The 14,732-nt window shown below is 37.7% G+C and overlaps 2 protein-coding genes across 2 annotated transcripts; one reads left to right on the top strand and one right to left on the bottom strand.

The window, feature by feature from the left end:
- Positions 1-5,279: 5,279 nt before the first annotated feature.
- Positions 5,280-8,305, top strand: LOC121797244 (deubiquitinase DESI2-like). The gene is made up of 4 exons (XM_042196000.1): positions 5,280-5,740; positions 6,651-6,912; positions 7,631-7,698; positions 7,915-8,305. The coding sequence occupies exons 1-4, from the start codon at positions 5,606-5,608 to the stop codon at positions 8,158-8,160; spliced, it is 711 nt and encodes a 236-aa protein (XP_042051934.1). The 5' UTR covers positions 5,280-5,605; the 3' UTR covers positions 8,161-8,305.
- Positions 8,306-9,573: 1,268 nt separating this feature from the next.
- On the bottom strand, positions 9,574-11,510 carry LOC121797202. Its single transcript, XM_042195948.1, has 2 exons — positions 11,352-11,510; positions 9,574-10,688 (listed from the first exon to the last, which is right to left on the bottom strand). Exon 2 carries the CDS (start codon positions 10,278-10,280, stop codon positions 9,687-9,689), a length of 594 nt encoding a protein of 197 aa, XP_042051882.1. The 5' UTR covers positions 10,281-10,688; positions 11,352-11,510; the 3' UTR covers positions 9,574-9,686.
- Between the last annotated feature and the right edge of the window lie 3,222 nt (positions 11,511-14,732).

Below are 14,732 nucleotides of genomic sequence, written 5' to 3'. Positions count from 1 at the left end.
AATGCCAGAGCAATCTTTTCCAGAGGTTGATACCTGGTTTCTGGACCTCTTAATGCTCGGCTTGTAAAATAGATGGGAAGCTGCTTTAGGCCTTCTTCTCGTACAAGCACCGCGCTGATGGTTTGATCCGATGCCGCTAAGTATAAGAATATTACTTCGGCTTCGGTTGGAGCAGAGAGAATAGGAAGCTCGGCTAGATAACGTTTGAGCTCGTCAAAGGCCTTTTTCTGCTCGGCTCCCCACTCGAACTTTGGTGCCTTTTTCAACACCTTGAAGAACGGCAGTTGCTTTTCGGCTGCTTGGGAAAGGAATCGATTCAGTGCGGCTAGACATCCGGTTAGCCTTTGCACGTCATGTATGGACTTCGGCATTGCCATGTTCTGAACGACTTGAACTTTTGAGGGGTTTGCCTTGAGTCCGTCCTTTGAAACCCAACAACCCAGAAACTTTCCCGAATCTACCAAAAAGGTACACTTTTGGGGATTAAGTTTGAGGTTGGCTTTCTTGAGCACGTTGAGAGTGGACTTGAGGTTGTGCTCGTACTCCGAAGTGCTTTTGCTTTTGACGACTATATCGTCAACATACACTTCGACCTCCTTTCCAATCAGGTGCCGAAAAAGCTTGTCTACCATCCTTTGATAAGTGGCTCCGGCATTCTTTAAACCGAATGGCATCTTTTTATAAGCGAAAATGCCGAAATCAGTAATGAAGGCCGTTTTTGAAGCGTCAATCTCATCCATTAAAACTTGATGGTATCCTTTGTACAGATCAAGAAAACAAAAAATTTCAAAGCCTATCAAAGCTTCTACTTTTTTATCTATGTTCGGAAGGGGATAGCAATCTTTGGGACAGTGCTTATTTAGATCGGTGAAATCTATGCACATCCGCCATCCTCCTTCCTTTTTCTTGATCATGACAGGATTGGCCACCCACGAAGGATACTTCACTTCGAATAACACATCCGCCTTCAATAATTGACGGACTTCGTCATGGATGACTTGACTTCGTTCTGCCGCAAAGAGTCTTTGCTTCTGTTTTATCGGCCGGACCGAAGGATCAATATTTAACCGATGAGTGATTACCTCGGGGGGCACTCCGGTCATGTCCAACGGAGACCATGCAAAGACGTCTTTATACTCCTTGAGGAGCTGGATGGTTTTTTCCCGAAGTAGAGGCGTTCCCGCGAAGCCGATCTTAACCGTTCTGGATGGATCGTCTTCGTACAGCTGAACTGTCATCGAATTCGGCTCCGGTATGACTTCGGTCATTGCCTCTGACTCCGGCTGCTGTGATTGCTATGCTTGGTGGTGCCGATCTGATTGCTCGGCACTTTTAAGCGCAATCTGCAGACACTCTTTTGCTCTCTTTTGATCACCTCGGATGACCGCTATCCCACCTTTAGTGGGAATCTTGATGGTGAGGTGATAAGTAGAGCAAACGGCCCGAACTGTGTTGAGCCAGTCTCTTCCCAGGATGACGTTGTACGGGGACCGAGCTTTCACCACGAAAAACTCAATCATCGTACTGGAGCTAGTAGGCGCTTTCCCCACCGTGATCGGAAGGCTGATAATACCTTCAGGGCGGGTGTCCTCCTGGGCGAAGCTCTTCAGGGGAAGCGGAGCCGGACTGAGCCGAGCTGGGTCCACTTCTAGTTTGTCGAAGCACTCTTTAAAAAGAATGCTGACTGACGCTCCTGTATCCACAAACACCCTGTGGATCAGTTTGTTTGCCACTCCGGCTTGGATGACAATGGCGTCTTGGTGAGGAGAGATGGCCGGGACGGGATCAGCATCCGAGAACGTAATCACTTCGTCCTGCTTCAGCCTTTTATGCGTTGGCTCCTCTCGATTGGAGCCTCTGCGCTCTGACTTCAGGGACGACTTGGTCTTCCCGGCAGGGAGAGCGTCAATAGTCTGGATTACTCCATCATATTGCGGCTCGTCATCGTCTTCGGGATCCGGCTGCCTTTTCGGATCCTGAGGAGCGCAGTTCGCACCTCTCTGCTTCTTATTCTTCTTTGACTGCTTGCTTTGGTATTTTTTCAATGTCCCTGCCTTCACAAGAACATCGATACCTGCAGCCAAGTTTCTGCAATCCTCGGTATCGTGACCGTGGTCTTGATGGTAGGAGCAGTAGTTATCCTGGGGTCGGCGCGCGGCTGATTTCGTCATCCGCTTTGGCTTTTCGAACAGGTCAGAGTGCAGTTCGAAAATTTCCGCTCTCGGCTTGTTCAGCGGTACGAACTGAGCGGGCGGCTTCTCGGGATTGAGACGGGGTCCCAATCTGTCTTGCACCGGAGCCCTTTGAATTCTTTCAAATGGAGTCCGGCGAGGATGCCCCTGATCGCTATGATCGGGCTTCCTTCTGTCTCCTCGGGACGATGAGCTGTCTAACGACCGTTTGCGACGGTCTGCCTCATCGGCCCGGGAGTACTGGTCCGCAATGTCCCACATTTCCTGAGCTGTCTGCGGACCGCACTCAACGAGCTTCCTGTAGAGAGCTCCGGGCAGGATTCCATTTTGGAATGCCGAGATGACAAGCAGATCGTTGAGATCGTCTACTTGCAGGCATTCCTTGTGGAATCTTGTCATAAAGTCGCTGATTTTTTCGTCGCGACCTTGACGAATGGAAAGCAGCTGAGCCGAAGTGATTCGGACTTCCGCTTTCTGAAAGAACCTCCTATGGAATGCAACCATTAGATCTCGGTAAGATCTAATGCTGCCTTGGGGGAGGCTATCGAACCACCTTCTTGCGTTCCCGATGAGCAGCTCGGGAAACAGCTTGCACATGTGGACCTCGTTGAGACCCTGGTTCGCCATGTTATATTGATAGCGTCCCAAGAAATCATGAGGATCCACGAGTCCGTCATAGGTTATCGACGGAGTTCGGTAGTTCTGTGGTAGGGGAGTTCGGGTAATATCGTCCGAGAACGGAGTCCTCAATGCTCCGTACATGGCGAACCCGACATTTCTTCGGTATGGAGGAGATGGAGTTCTCCTGTGATTCCGGTACCGAGGATTCTTTCTCCTGGAAGACATGACACTACTGCGGTAGTGACTGTCTCGTATAGAGGGAGAGGGAGAATCCGCCGTTTTCGTCTCCGGCTGCTTTTGGCTTTTTTGCAGGAAGGTTAAGAATTCCTCCTGCTTTTCAGCCAAAAACAGCTTGACAGCCTCGTTCAAATCGGGCTGCTGGGAAGACTCGGTGTGACGGCTTTTGGAGCGGCTAGTTCCTTCACCGTGAGAACAGGAGGTAGTCTCCCGAGGCTGTTTCCCAGAGCTGCGGGCTGGACTAGCTTCCTCCTGGTTATCGCGAACGGTGTTACGGGTGTTACGTGATCTGGTACGCATTTTTGGGGTGGAAAAGGGTCAAAAATTCGTTTTATCACAAATTTTGTTCTCTGTTTCCCACAGACGGCGCCAGTGATGAATCCGCGAATTTCTGATGTTAGTAAATGCTGGTAGAGAAAAAAGACTACGACACAAAGAATTTACGTGGTTCGATTTACTGAAGTAAATCTACGTCCACGGGAAGAAGGGAGGGCAAGATTGTATTGCTTGATCTGGGATTACAGCTTACAACACAGACTTGCTATATGATATTTTATCTCTAGAGAGCTTAACCTTTGTCTATCAGATCTAAGTTCTATTTATATATTGAACTAAGATCGTGGCTTGCATCACCACCCTAAGTCGTGGATGTCGTGTAGGTCATGGCCTAAGATCGTGGATGTAGCGTAGGTCATGGCCTACGATCGTGGCCTGAGTTGACACCACGTGGTAGTGGGTGTGTTGGAAGTTGTGGAAATCCTGTATGGGTCCACTAACTCCTTGTTCGGTCGAATACTGAGACCGAACTGCTTTGGTTGCCGATCTGAGAGTAGAGCTTGATGCCGACCTGAGAGCAGAGCTTGATTGGTTGGCTTTTACCGAGCTGTAGGCTGAGGCCGAACTCTTTGGTAATGCCGAACTCATACTCTTCCTTGGGCTTTGGGCTGATGGGCCGTCATTGCTGTTGGGCTTGTTTAGTACGCACCCCATCATTTATAAAAAAGACTGCCTAAACATAGTAATCCAAATTCATATTACATCATTTTTTTTCTGTATGCGGATGTGAATATTAGTGCGCGCTGTGCATGTCGCGAAGCTCTCTGTGCACTAAGTGTATGAATACTAAATTACCATCTATATGTTTTCTTAGAGCATCTCTAAGGGGTAAAGATATATTGAGAAGATATATTTCTCATTTACCTACTCAATATACATTCTTAAAAAGTACTCCCTCCGTCCCGGGCTACTCGCTCATTTCCTTTTCGGCTCGGAGATTAAGGAATGAGTGTATAGGAAAGTAAAAAATGACGGCTGTAGGTGAAATTTTTTATTAAAAATGGAAAGAGTGCAAGTAACTTGGGACGCCCAAAAAGGAAATAAGTGCAAGTAGTGCGGGACAGAGGGAGTATGAGGAAAGAAGGTAATTAAAATAAATAAATAAAAATAACTAACTTTTTACCTTTTTTTTATCAAGAAGAGGTCAAGATACATCCTCAAAATAAAAGAACCAAATTTTCTAAAAAAAAGATAAATGTGGTAGTTATTTCTCTTTACCTCTTCATTTACCTTTTTCCTTGGAGATGTTCTAAATAGATCGTGACTATGATATAATCAATGTCAATATTTCTGTACAAATAAATTCAGTAAAAAAACACGATAATATTAGTATATATAAAAGTTCATACACAAACTATAACTGCATTTCTTTATCGCACAAATTCTATCACTATTTAGAAGAAGAATATTACCATGGAATATATTGCTCTACTCTAATCACAATCTATGTCACAATATTATAGTACCTAACACTGTTACATAATTTGATAATTATAACTTCTCCACTAGCTAATGATATATGGAGCAAATTGGTTTGTTCATTATCAGTTCCACGGTCCACCCAAATAAAGTATAGGTCTTATGTCCATTAATTTGAGAATTGTTGGAATAATATGTTGACTATTGTAGTGGGATAATATCGTAGGGCACATTATACTACATAGATAAAAATATGTTTAAATAAGTGTAATTTAATCTTATCTTAAAGTGGACTTGAATAGTTGAGATTATCAACTCAAGATTTAAAAAACATGTATATCTATTTGTTTGAATTTAAATTCCAACTTGAGTCTCTTCATTAATACAATAAATTTGGTAAAGAAATTATTAAAATAAAATAAAATTCGATTGGAATACTTGTTTGTCCAAATATAGAACCGAAGAAGGATTTGAATTCATGTTGTTGATTTGAAAAGGTAAGAATCGAAAAGAAAGGGAAAGGGAAAGGGAAAGGGAAAGGGAAACAAAAACCCCCGGCTCTCGGGCGGTACAAATATCACCCCTTTTCCCTCTCTGTTGAATTTCTCGCACATCCAACCAAAACCCCAATCTCCATTGCTCACAATCATTGTGTTCTTCCACCTCCTCTGCTTATTCTTTCAAATTAAGGCGTGATTCATTGAATTTCCATTCACAACCACACATTGCATATATAGGTATAGCGAGAGAGAGACGCTGAAAGAGTAAGGTGTTGTTGGGGGATTTGAATTGAATTGAGGATGACAGAGGTGATCCTCCATGTGTACGACGTGACCAACAGTGGCAACGACAAAACAAACAACACTATTTTGCAGATCAACAAGATCTTCAAAGACGGAATTGGTCTCGGCGGTATCTTCCACAGCGCCGTTCAGGTTCATCAATCTCCTTCTCCGTTTGCCTAATCCTACATTGTTATTTGCATTTTATTTTTACTTTTTTTTTGTTTTTGAATGCGTCACTTTCAGTTCCTTTTCATATGGTTTTTTCACCGGTTAGTTCGTGGAGTAGATCTAGGGTTTTATTCTGTGTAGTTGATTTGAAGCAATCATTTGTTTTACTGTGTCGGTAGTGGTGCGCCTCTTCTTTGGTTTGTTTTGGGCTGCGTCGACGGTTGGAAAAAAAATTTAATATAGAATATCACCAGAATTTTGTTTTTTCAGAATTGAATTTCTCTACATTGAGCATGCGCTGACCATTTTTTTCAGTTCATGATGGTAATTTATCTCAGTGTGGCTCCATTTCTTTTGAACGCCCCAGCAATACTTTTATTTGTTAGGATTTTAATCAAAGTACTCTTATGCGGAATTGAGGACTCGTGTTTTAAGCCTACTCTCGGTTTTGTTTCCTAAAGATGGTGAAGTTTATTGTGTTTTGACATTCTCTTTCACCAGACCACCTTACTTTCTTTTCGTGGCACCCTCAATTTCGCATTCACTCAACTGTTAGGATTAGAAGTAATTTAGACATCTATTATAATATATACTAGTATATCTCATCGTTAGTATTCTGATGTGAAACAATGCTTGTCAATGGAACCGGCTATACATCCATAAAATATTGTGTGCTATAAAAGCTCAAGTGCCTTTGGTCATGGTATTTCATTTTATACTTATATTGTTATATATATTGTCTCATTGTTTTTTTATTGGTTTACCTACTTGTTCTTTACCTTGTTGAGCACTCATCTGCTATGTATATCACGTGGCTATGGTTTTATAGCTCTTACTTAATAGATTTGACCCATTTGTTGTTCCCTTTGTTAATATTTGGGTTGCTCAACAGGTTTATGGAGAAGATGAATGGTCCTTTGGGTTCTGTGAACATGGTACTGGTGTGTTTAGCTGTCCTGCAACAAAGAATCCAATGTATACATACCGCGAAACTATTAAACTTGGAAAAACATCCTTCTCTATCTACAAGGTCAATCAGATCCTTAGAGAACTCAGTAGAGAGTGGCCTGGACAGTCATATGATTTGCTATCAAAGAACTGCAATCACTTCTGCGATGAGTTTTGTGAAAGACTTGGCGTGCAAAAGCTTCCTGGTAAGTTCATGGCATTTGCACTTGTTCTCTTTCCCTTGGAAATTTTGTACGGTTGCTCTGGCCATTCTGTTTATTTTTTCGGATGCACATTGAAGTATGCTCTCACATGTTCATAATAATTGTTTTCTGCTCTCCTGATGTGTCACTAGACTACTGGCAAGTAACGGAAGGTTTGCCTTTGGTTGGGTTGGGTTTAAGAATATGTTTATTTGTCCCACATTTTACTGTTCTACCATCTGAAGCAAATTGGTGCTCGTGTTTTCTTAGAAAATAATTTCATTTGAAGTGCTAAAGCTAGTGAAGAATGTAAAATGATTTGTCTTAGAATTTTGTTCAGTATTGGATAATTTTGAATATTTGATAATCTGTACTTTTAATATGTTCCCTACTGCAACAAATCATAGTAAGATAAAGTGAAATTGTGTCTGTTTGATTAACTGCATTTGACTTGAGGCTTGGCTAATTAATTTTAACATCATGTTAGTGTGTATCTGTTCTTTTGGTTTCTCAATGCTTGCATGGGCAATACTCAATTTTATTGGGACATACTTGTAGTTTACTACCTTCTCAAATGAAAAGAGATTCCACACATCCTCTGGATTCTGATTATGGGCTGCCAAAGACACCCAACTCGTTGCTGTGATCTGTATTTTATTTTGGTTACCACCTCTGACCACCATGTGATGATGTTGTTCTTCATTCACTGGCTCTCTAACAGGATGGGTTAATAGGCTTGCTCATGCTGGAGACGCTGCTGTTGAAATAGCTGGAAACACGGCCTATCGAGTATAGATTTGAATTTTGTCAAAATTAATATTTAATTTAGATTTTTCCATCTGAAGCTTGTTTTGCCACAAGCTGGTCTGCTCCTTTGCTCTCATTGTTCAATCAAACATAAGGCAACTTCATGTGCTTGTGTGCCTTAGCTGTAGATATGGGTTTTGCCTTGGGTCTTCACTACTAATAGCTAATACCCTTTGATGTGCATTGCTGCCGTTGCAGTTTAGGCAAGCAAAATCCGAGATTGTAAGTGCCAGCAAAGTAGCCTGCCGTTATCTGGCTGGAGTTGCATCGAGCAATTCAGCTGTTGGTCCTGAGTCTCCTGGAAACTCCGGTAGAGGAAATCCTAGATTCCAAGGTACGTGGTTCAAGAACCTTATCTCAACCGGTGCAAAGCCACCCGCGAGTTCAGAAATGGAAAAACGGGATGAAGTGGTGGTCAAGCAAGCCGGCCTCACCTTCAACTGACACTGTCACACCCGCTTTGTTATTTGATCTGTTGTACATTCAATTGAGAATTTCCTCAGTTTCAACTTTCAAGTTTCAACATTATATCGCACTGTTAAGTGCTTTCGTTATTACTTACTATTCAATTTGCATATTTCAAATTCAATTTCGGTCAAAATACACCTTCCAGGCTCAGGTCTTCGTTAATCGTTATTATTCAATTTGCATTTTATTAGTAATGTTTCCGTTAAAGGAGGTTCTCTACCAACAAAATACAGCTAAAACCTTATTAGAATTCCAATATTCCACTTAATTCAAGTTTCGCTTAAATTATTCAGCCACTTGTAAGCAAACTTGTTAATACGTTTTTAAAAATAAAAATTACTCTATTCATACTATAATCTAGATTCTAGATGTTCCCTTTTCATATTTGCAATAAAATATCTTCTTATAGTATTTTAACTATTTTTTTCTACTTTATTACACTCAACAATTTTATCTAAAATTTTGATCATTCAAAACTTTATCATTTTAAAGGGATGGAATAGTATTAATTTGCCATTTGATACATAATTTATACTCCCTCCGTCCCTTAAAAATAAAAACTTTTGAAATGGTACGAGTTTTAATAAAAAAACTGTTAGAGTAAAAAGAAGCGAGTTTCAATTTTTAGGTGACGGAGGAAGTATTTAAAAATTGTCTAAATTTCTATTTTGAGATGTTTCACTACGTAATCCTATTGCTATAGTTGCTATCACTTTTTACACAGATATACAAATATGCCATCTTGGTCATAGAAATCACTTTGATTTTTGTTTTTAAACTAAATACCGTGTATTGTTATCTTAAAGCACTAAATTAAATTACATCATATTCAATTAAATAATAAACAAACCAGATTCAAATAATTTAGCATTTTTGGTTGGTCAATTTTACCTACTTCTCCACTCTCCAACCCCACTAGTATTCATAAATCAAAATGCTATCATTATTCATTATTAACGGCCAACCATGCATCTATGATTAAAAAATATAGAAAAGAAATTAAATTAGGGATTTTGGTTAGATGAAAATTCCTTGCACAAACATGTACAACAATTTTTAATACTCCATTAACTATTCTTTTCCACTCTCTCTTCACATCTTTTAATTTAACTCCATTATTTTTCTGGCCCAGATTGGGGTAAGGGGTTGAATAATCATATCTAATCAGTTTTTTATTTTTTATTTTTTTCATATTCTTATGTGACCAGTTGTATAAATGATACTGGATATAAGAGCGTAAAATATTTTTATCAGACAGAACAATTCAACAAAATTGATACATATAAATATGATTTTTCTTCTGCAATTACCAATGAAAGTTTGATTGATCCTGAGCAAACTAAGCAATCTTTACCAAAACATAATGAAGTAATAAAAGGCTCAACGATCAGAATCAAAATAAGATTCAATATCAAGTTATGGAGAATACAGGGAGGTGAACTCACCCCTGATTTATATAATGAAAGTAACTCATATTTTTTAAATTTACCCTTTCGAGATACTTACATACGGTTGAAAGCAAGACAGCCTACCTCATCCTCATCAGCTATGCTAAGAGAGGTAACAGCCTGCGCAGCCAGATATTCTTCTCCCCAATATCGAGGATAGAAGCTGCTCCCGAGATCAGATGAATCCAAGAAATGAGAATTTCTCCCGATACTCCACATGTGCCCACACTGATGAGCGTCATAAGTGCTAGCAACATTCTCGTTTGAATAACTGGATAAATCTTGACAATGAACAAATGGAAGTCCTTCTGCCCCCATAAAGATGCTGAGATCATTGGTATGATGCCAGAATGGCAGCTCTTCGTGCTTCTTCAGCAACCCCTTACTTGAATCATCAGAGTCTTCACCAAGTAGGACTTGCAGTGCCACAGCCTCAGCTATAGCGGCGCTTTCTTCATCCAGCCTGTCCTGTTCTTCTTTCTTCTTCAGCTTCTTCTTTTCCAACTCGGAGCGAATGGCTGCAGATGTAGCCAGAGCTTTTTCTAAACGTCTTTTTTTCTTTTCAGCTTGTTTCATGCGGTCTAGATCATCCTTCACCTGTTTCTTCTTGCCTTTCTTAACACCAGACGCTGCTTTACCACATTCCATTATACTATTCTGTTACAATAGCTTGTAATGCTACACTCTCCTACGATTCCCTTTCAATTTTCCCAAGCAAACATCTCTATAGATCTATACATTGTCTCATTAGCTATATATTTCGTATAACTAGTTACTAAGTACTTGAACAAACTTAAATAAAAACTCAAAAGATAAAATTGCACCAAATCTACTACAAGGCCTCAGGTCTGAATGAACTCCTCAATCTAGGCACACTACATTCCCAGACAGAAACATCCGGCAGTAAAAGAGTACACTGGTAAGAACTTTTGTGTCTGGTCCACGTCATTCCTCTCAATTTCCCACATGTCCTACCACTCATTTAAGGCTCACTAGATTAAAGATAGACAAACTGATTGTAAAACAAGTATTTCTTTCAGATTAGCAACACTCCTCCTGCAACAATGATATGCAACTCAGTATATATCTCCTGATAATACGGAATAACTCAACATGAATTCCAATCATACAACAACCAAGAAATTCAGATAAATCTAACTACCATAACATGTAATGTCTTGACAAACCAAAAAAAAACACATCACCTCCACAAAATAACACATCCACCATCACAACTCCTACCCAAAAATATATGAGAGCATCCAATCATTCACCACTCAAAACTGATCAAATCAAAGATAAAGATACAGACAAACGCTGCAAGGAAATTCAGACACACTTTAAAAAAGAATATTCAAAAACACAACAAAAACCCTAATTAGATTCTATCAATACTTTATGCAGTTGGATTTTACAACCAAACCATCGTTTCATAGATATTTGTCACCAAATCCAGATCCAACTGGTGGAAGAGAAAGAATAATGCCTCAACCCAATAAAAAAACCGGCAAATATCCAATAACAATATGCGAGATAACAAAAACCCTCTAGCAGTTGGTGGATTTATCCTAGGTGTGCCAAAACCTCAATTACGACACAAATTAATCCATTTGACAAATAATCTGACTTCAGATACAAAATCGCAAATATATCACCAAATTTCCTCCAAAAATTCCAATAAAACATATAAAAAAGAGGAAGTAACAATATAAAACGAACCTGTGGATCTGTAACTGCTGCGTGAAGGATTGAAGGGGGGGGGAGATGTGTGGTGGTGGACAGGGATTAAAATACTCGATCACAGCCGTGATTGAGTCATGAGAGAGGAAAAGGAGACGGGGATGAGTAGGAGACGAAAGGGTAATTTCGGGAATTCGTATGTAGAAGACCCACTTAATTAATACTTACAAAGTTTGATTAAATCTGCTCTGTTCAAGATTATGAAGTTTCAGTTACGTACAAAATTTCATCTTTTAATTATGTTAAAAAAATGACGCATTAAAATAAATAATTTCTTTTCTTATTGATATAATGAGATATTATCATTTTTAATATCATCACAAAATCATCAATTTATATAGAGACAATTGAAAAAATATTGACAGTGAAACTTGACAATTTAATATACTATTCTAATAAGTATATCAAATAATTAAACGAACCATATTTTGACTACAATTTATATATTGTTACGGACTTATGGTGTTGTAATGTTGTTGGTAAAATTCGTAGAGGGAGCTGAATTTACTTAATTCCCCTTTGGAATACCAAATAGGAGAGAAGTTCATCATGAAATTCGCACTCTTAAAAAGTTTTGATCAAAATTTTCTTCCTTACATTTTGCATTCCTATCCAGATTGCAATCTCAATATTAGTACTACTTTATAACTCAACCCTATAATATCCATGTTCGATCTTCAAATTTTATAACGTTAATTCGAAAAAAAAATATTTCAAATAAAGTTTCATTTTTAGAAAATATTGATCATTTATAGATTTTTCCAGTGGCCACTTGATAACGTCTTGGTTGTAAGTTTAGACTCGAATTAAATGTTAATTTCGGTTTAGTTTATTATCATCTTAAAGAATGTCTTCAAACATTTAAAAGAATTTCATTATGAATTTTCTTCTAAACCAACTTGTTTTTAATGACGCGTGTCAGATTATAGTAGTTCTTGACGTCAAAATTATCGGATCGGGTAATAGGGGCTGATGTAAGTATTGGGCCGGGTCAACATGGCCCAAAAATTAATAAGGTCCACAACCGAAACCCAATTAAATGCGGACGAAACAAATATTTGGGCCTGACTCCGGAAGAAAATTCGCATGGACTAAATACTGCTCTATATTTCCGATTGCAGAACCATATTTTTATTAGGGATATTAGCAACTAATATCACGAAACTTTCAAAAAGCTGGATTTTTCTCACAAACTTTGACAGATAATATCATGAACTTTACCCGAGTTTGTTATTTCCCATCAATAAAAAAAATTCGGCAAATAATATCATGATACAAATTTTTTTCGTAATTTCTCGACAACAACTTCGAGAGTTTCAAGATTTTTAATCTTTGAAAATAGTTTTTCTTGAAGCACACCCTCCAAAATTTGTTCTTCAATCTATTAATATAGCCGGAATTTTTTCACTGGTGGAAAATAACAAACCCATGGTAAAATTAGTGATATTATTTGTCAATTTCAAAGTTCGTGAGAAAAACCCAACTTTTAAAAGTTTCATGATATTAGATGCCAATATCCTTTTTTATTATGGGTAATAATATTTTAGTATGCATTAATATTTTTATATATCATTGTAATGAGCCGATATTACTCTTACCCTCAAATGTTATTCTTTTACTACGAAATTAGGAAAATAGTGCTTTCATAGACATTCGGTTTTGTGAATGGTGGAAAAGGTACTCCTTCCGTTCACGTATAAACTTTTCATTTTGCCATTTCCGTCTGTTCACCAATAAATTTGTCATTTGTTACTATTTTCAGTAATCACCAATGGGAGTCATATTCCATTATATTTATCTCACTCACATTTTATTATAAAACTAATATTCTTCGTCTCATTCAAGATATCCATATTCTTGAATGATACGAGATTTTAAGTGGAGTAGTTGTGTGTGATAAAGTAGAGTGGAAAATATGATTGGATATATTAATAAGGGGATAAAAGAGAGACATTTATTTTCCAATATAGAAAGTGGATATTTTGAGTATGACAAGCTAAAAGGAAAATGTAGAGGAAAGTATATAAAAATAGGACATATATTCTACTAACTTTTCAACCAACTTTCTACTATATTTCTTAGAAATTGTGGTCAAAACTCCTTTTGTAGTGATGGACGAAAGGAGTATTTGTATTTAATTAAAAATTTGATCAATAGGAACACTTGTCGGTGTGGTTATTTCCCAGTTCGCTATAAATCGGCTAACACGAAAACCGCAAGTGTAATCCGATAATATTAAAATTCATTTATAGGCACTGTTGTTGAAAAATCATGATATCATTGTCATAATATTAAAATTTCATGATACCATTGTGTTATCCGGATGATCTTGATCTATTTTTAGACCCTTGCAAATCGATAAAATCTCTGTTTATAAATATAAATCGTGACTTTATGAGCTTATTATTATTAGCTTCAATTAAATTAAAAAATGGGGACGAATACAGCAATGCATGATAAAAGTGGCCTCACTTTCATAATATAGCTTGATAAAATATTCATATCTTGATACGGCAACACGAAACGTGTCTTTCGTTCACGGTAAACCAACTACATTATTATTTTTAGATCATAAAGAAACTGAATTATTGAACAAAAAGACAAAGACCCATATATTGTGTGTGTGTGTATGGCACAGAGCATAGTGGATTATCCACTTTTTTTTAATCGAATTTGATTAATTAATTTTATAAATTAGTTGTAGTAGACTATTTCGTTTGTGAAAGGATTGACGCGTGTTTAATTGTGGATCAATCAACAAAAAGGAAAGTGCGTCTTTTTTTTATCTTCTCGGTCAAAATTCATGACATTTGTTTTTTTAATGATAGGAAATGAATAACCTATTATTGTGTCCAATTAAAAATTGATTAGCAAGCTAACCTAACATGTTTGGATATAAACTTGGACGATAGGCTGGTTAGGCAAGTGAAGATTGCATATTTTCCATTATCAAGCTAAGACTATAGACTCAAATTCTCACTTTTAACTAATAGTAAGATGGATAGATAATAAAAACAATCCAACGTCTAGTATATAGACTGAACAATTTTAAGTTTATTTTTACCATCCAATCCTTTTTTTAACTTAATCTTATACTTATTTTGTTAATCTATCTTATCACTTAAAGAAAAGAACTTTTTAGATTATTATACTTAACACAATTTAATAAGCAACATGGGTGTTTTAGTTTTTGGTATTCACTTATTCTAATACTATCTAAGGTTATTCGAAATTAATATCACCACAGGAAAAAATAAAAATATACATAAAGCAAGACTAATTTTAATAGTATTATTCCGAGATTAAATATCGATTTCTATTCACCTAACTCAATAATAATATAAAATCAATTTTATTTAA

Source organism: Salvia splendens, chromosome 3 (assembly GCF_004379255.2).
Source record: "Salvia splendens isolate huo1 chromosome 3, SspV2, whole genome shotgun sequence".
In the NCBI taxonomy this organism is placed as follows: Eukaryota; Viridiplantae; Streptophyta; class Magnoliopsida; order Lamiales; family Lamiaceae; genus Salvia; species Salvia splendens.
This window is presented reverse-complemented; position numbering and strand designations above follow the sequence as displayed.

Bases quoted from the DNA above. Each gene is read 5' to 3' on its own strand.
- LOC121797244 (XM_042196000.1), top strand. From the start codon at position 5,606: ATGACAGAGGTGATCCTCCATGTGTACGACGTGACCAACAGTGGCAAC. The intron at 5,741-6,650 runs GTTCATCAATCT...GTTGCTCAACAG, and splicing joins TCTTCCACAGCGCCGTTCAG to GTTTATGGAGAAGATGAATG. The intron at 6,913-7,630 runs GTAAGTTCATGG...GCTCTCTAACAG, and splicing joins TGGCGTGCAAAAGCTTCCTG to GATGGGTTAATAGGCTTGCT.
- LOC121797202 (XM_042195948.1), bottom strand. From the start codon at position 10,280: ATGGAATGTGGTAAAGCAGCGTCTGGTGTTAAGAAAGGCAAGAAGAAA.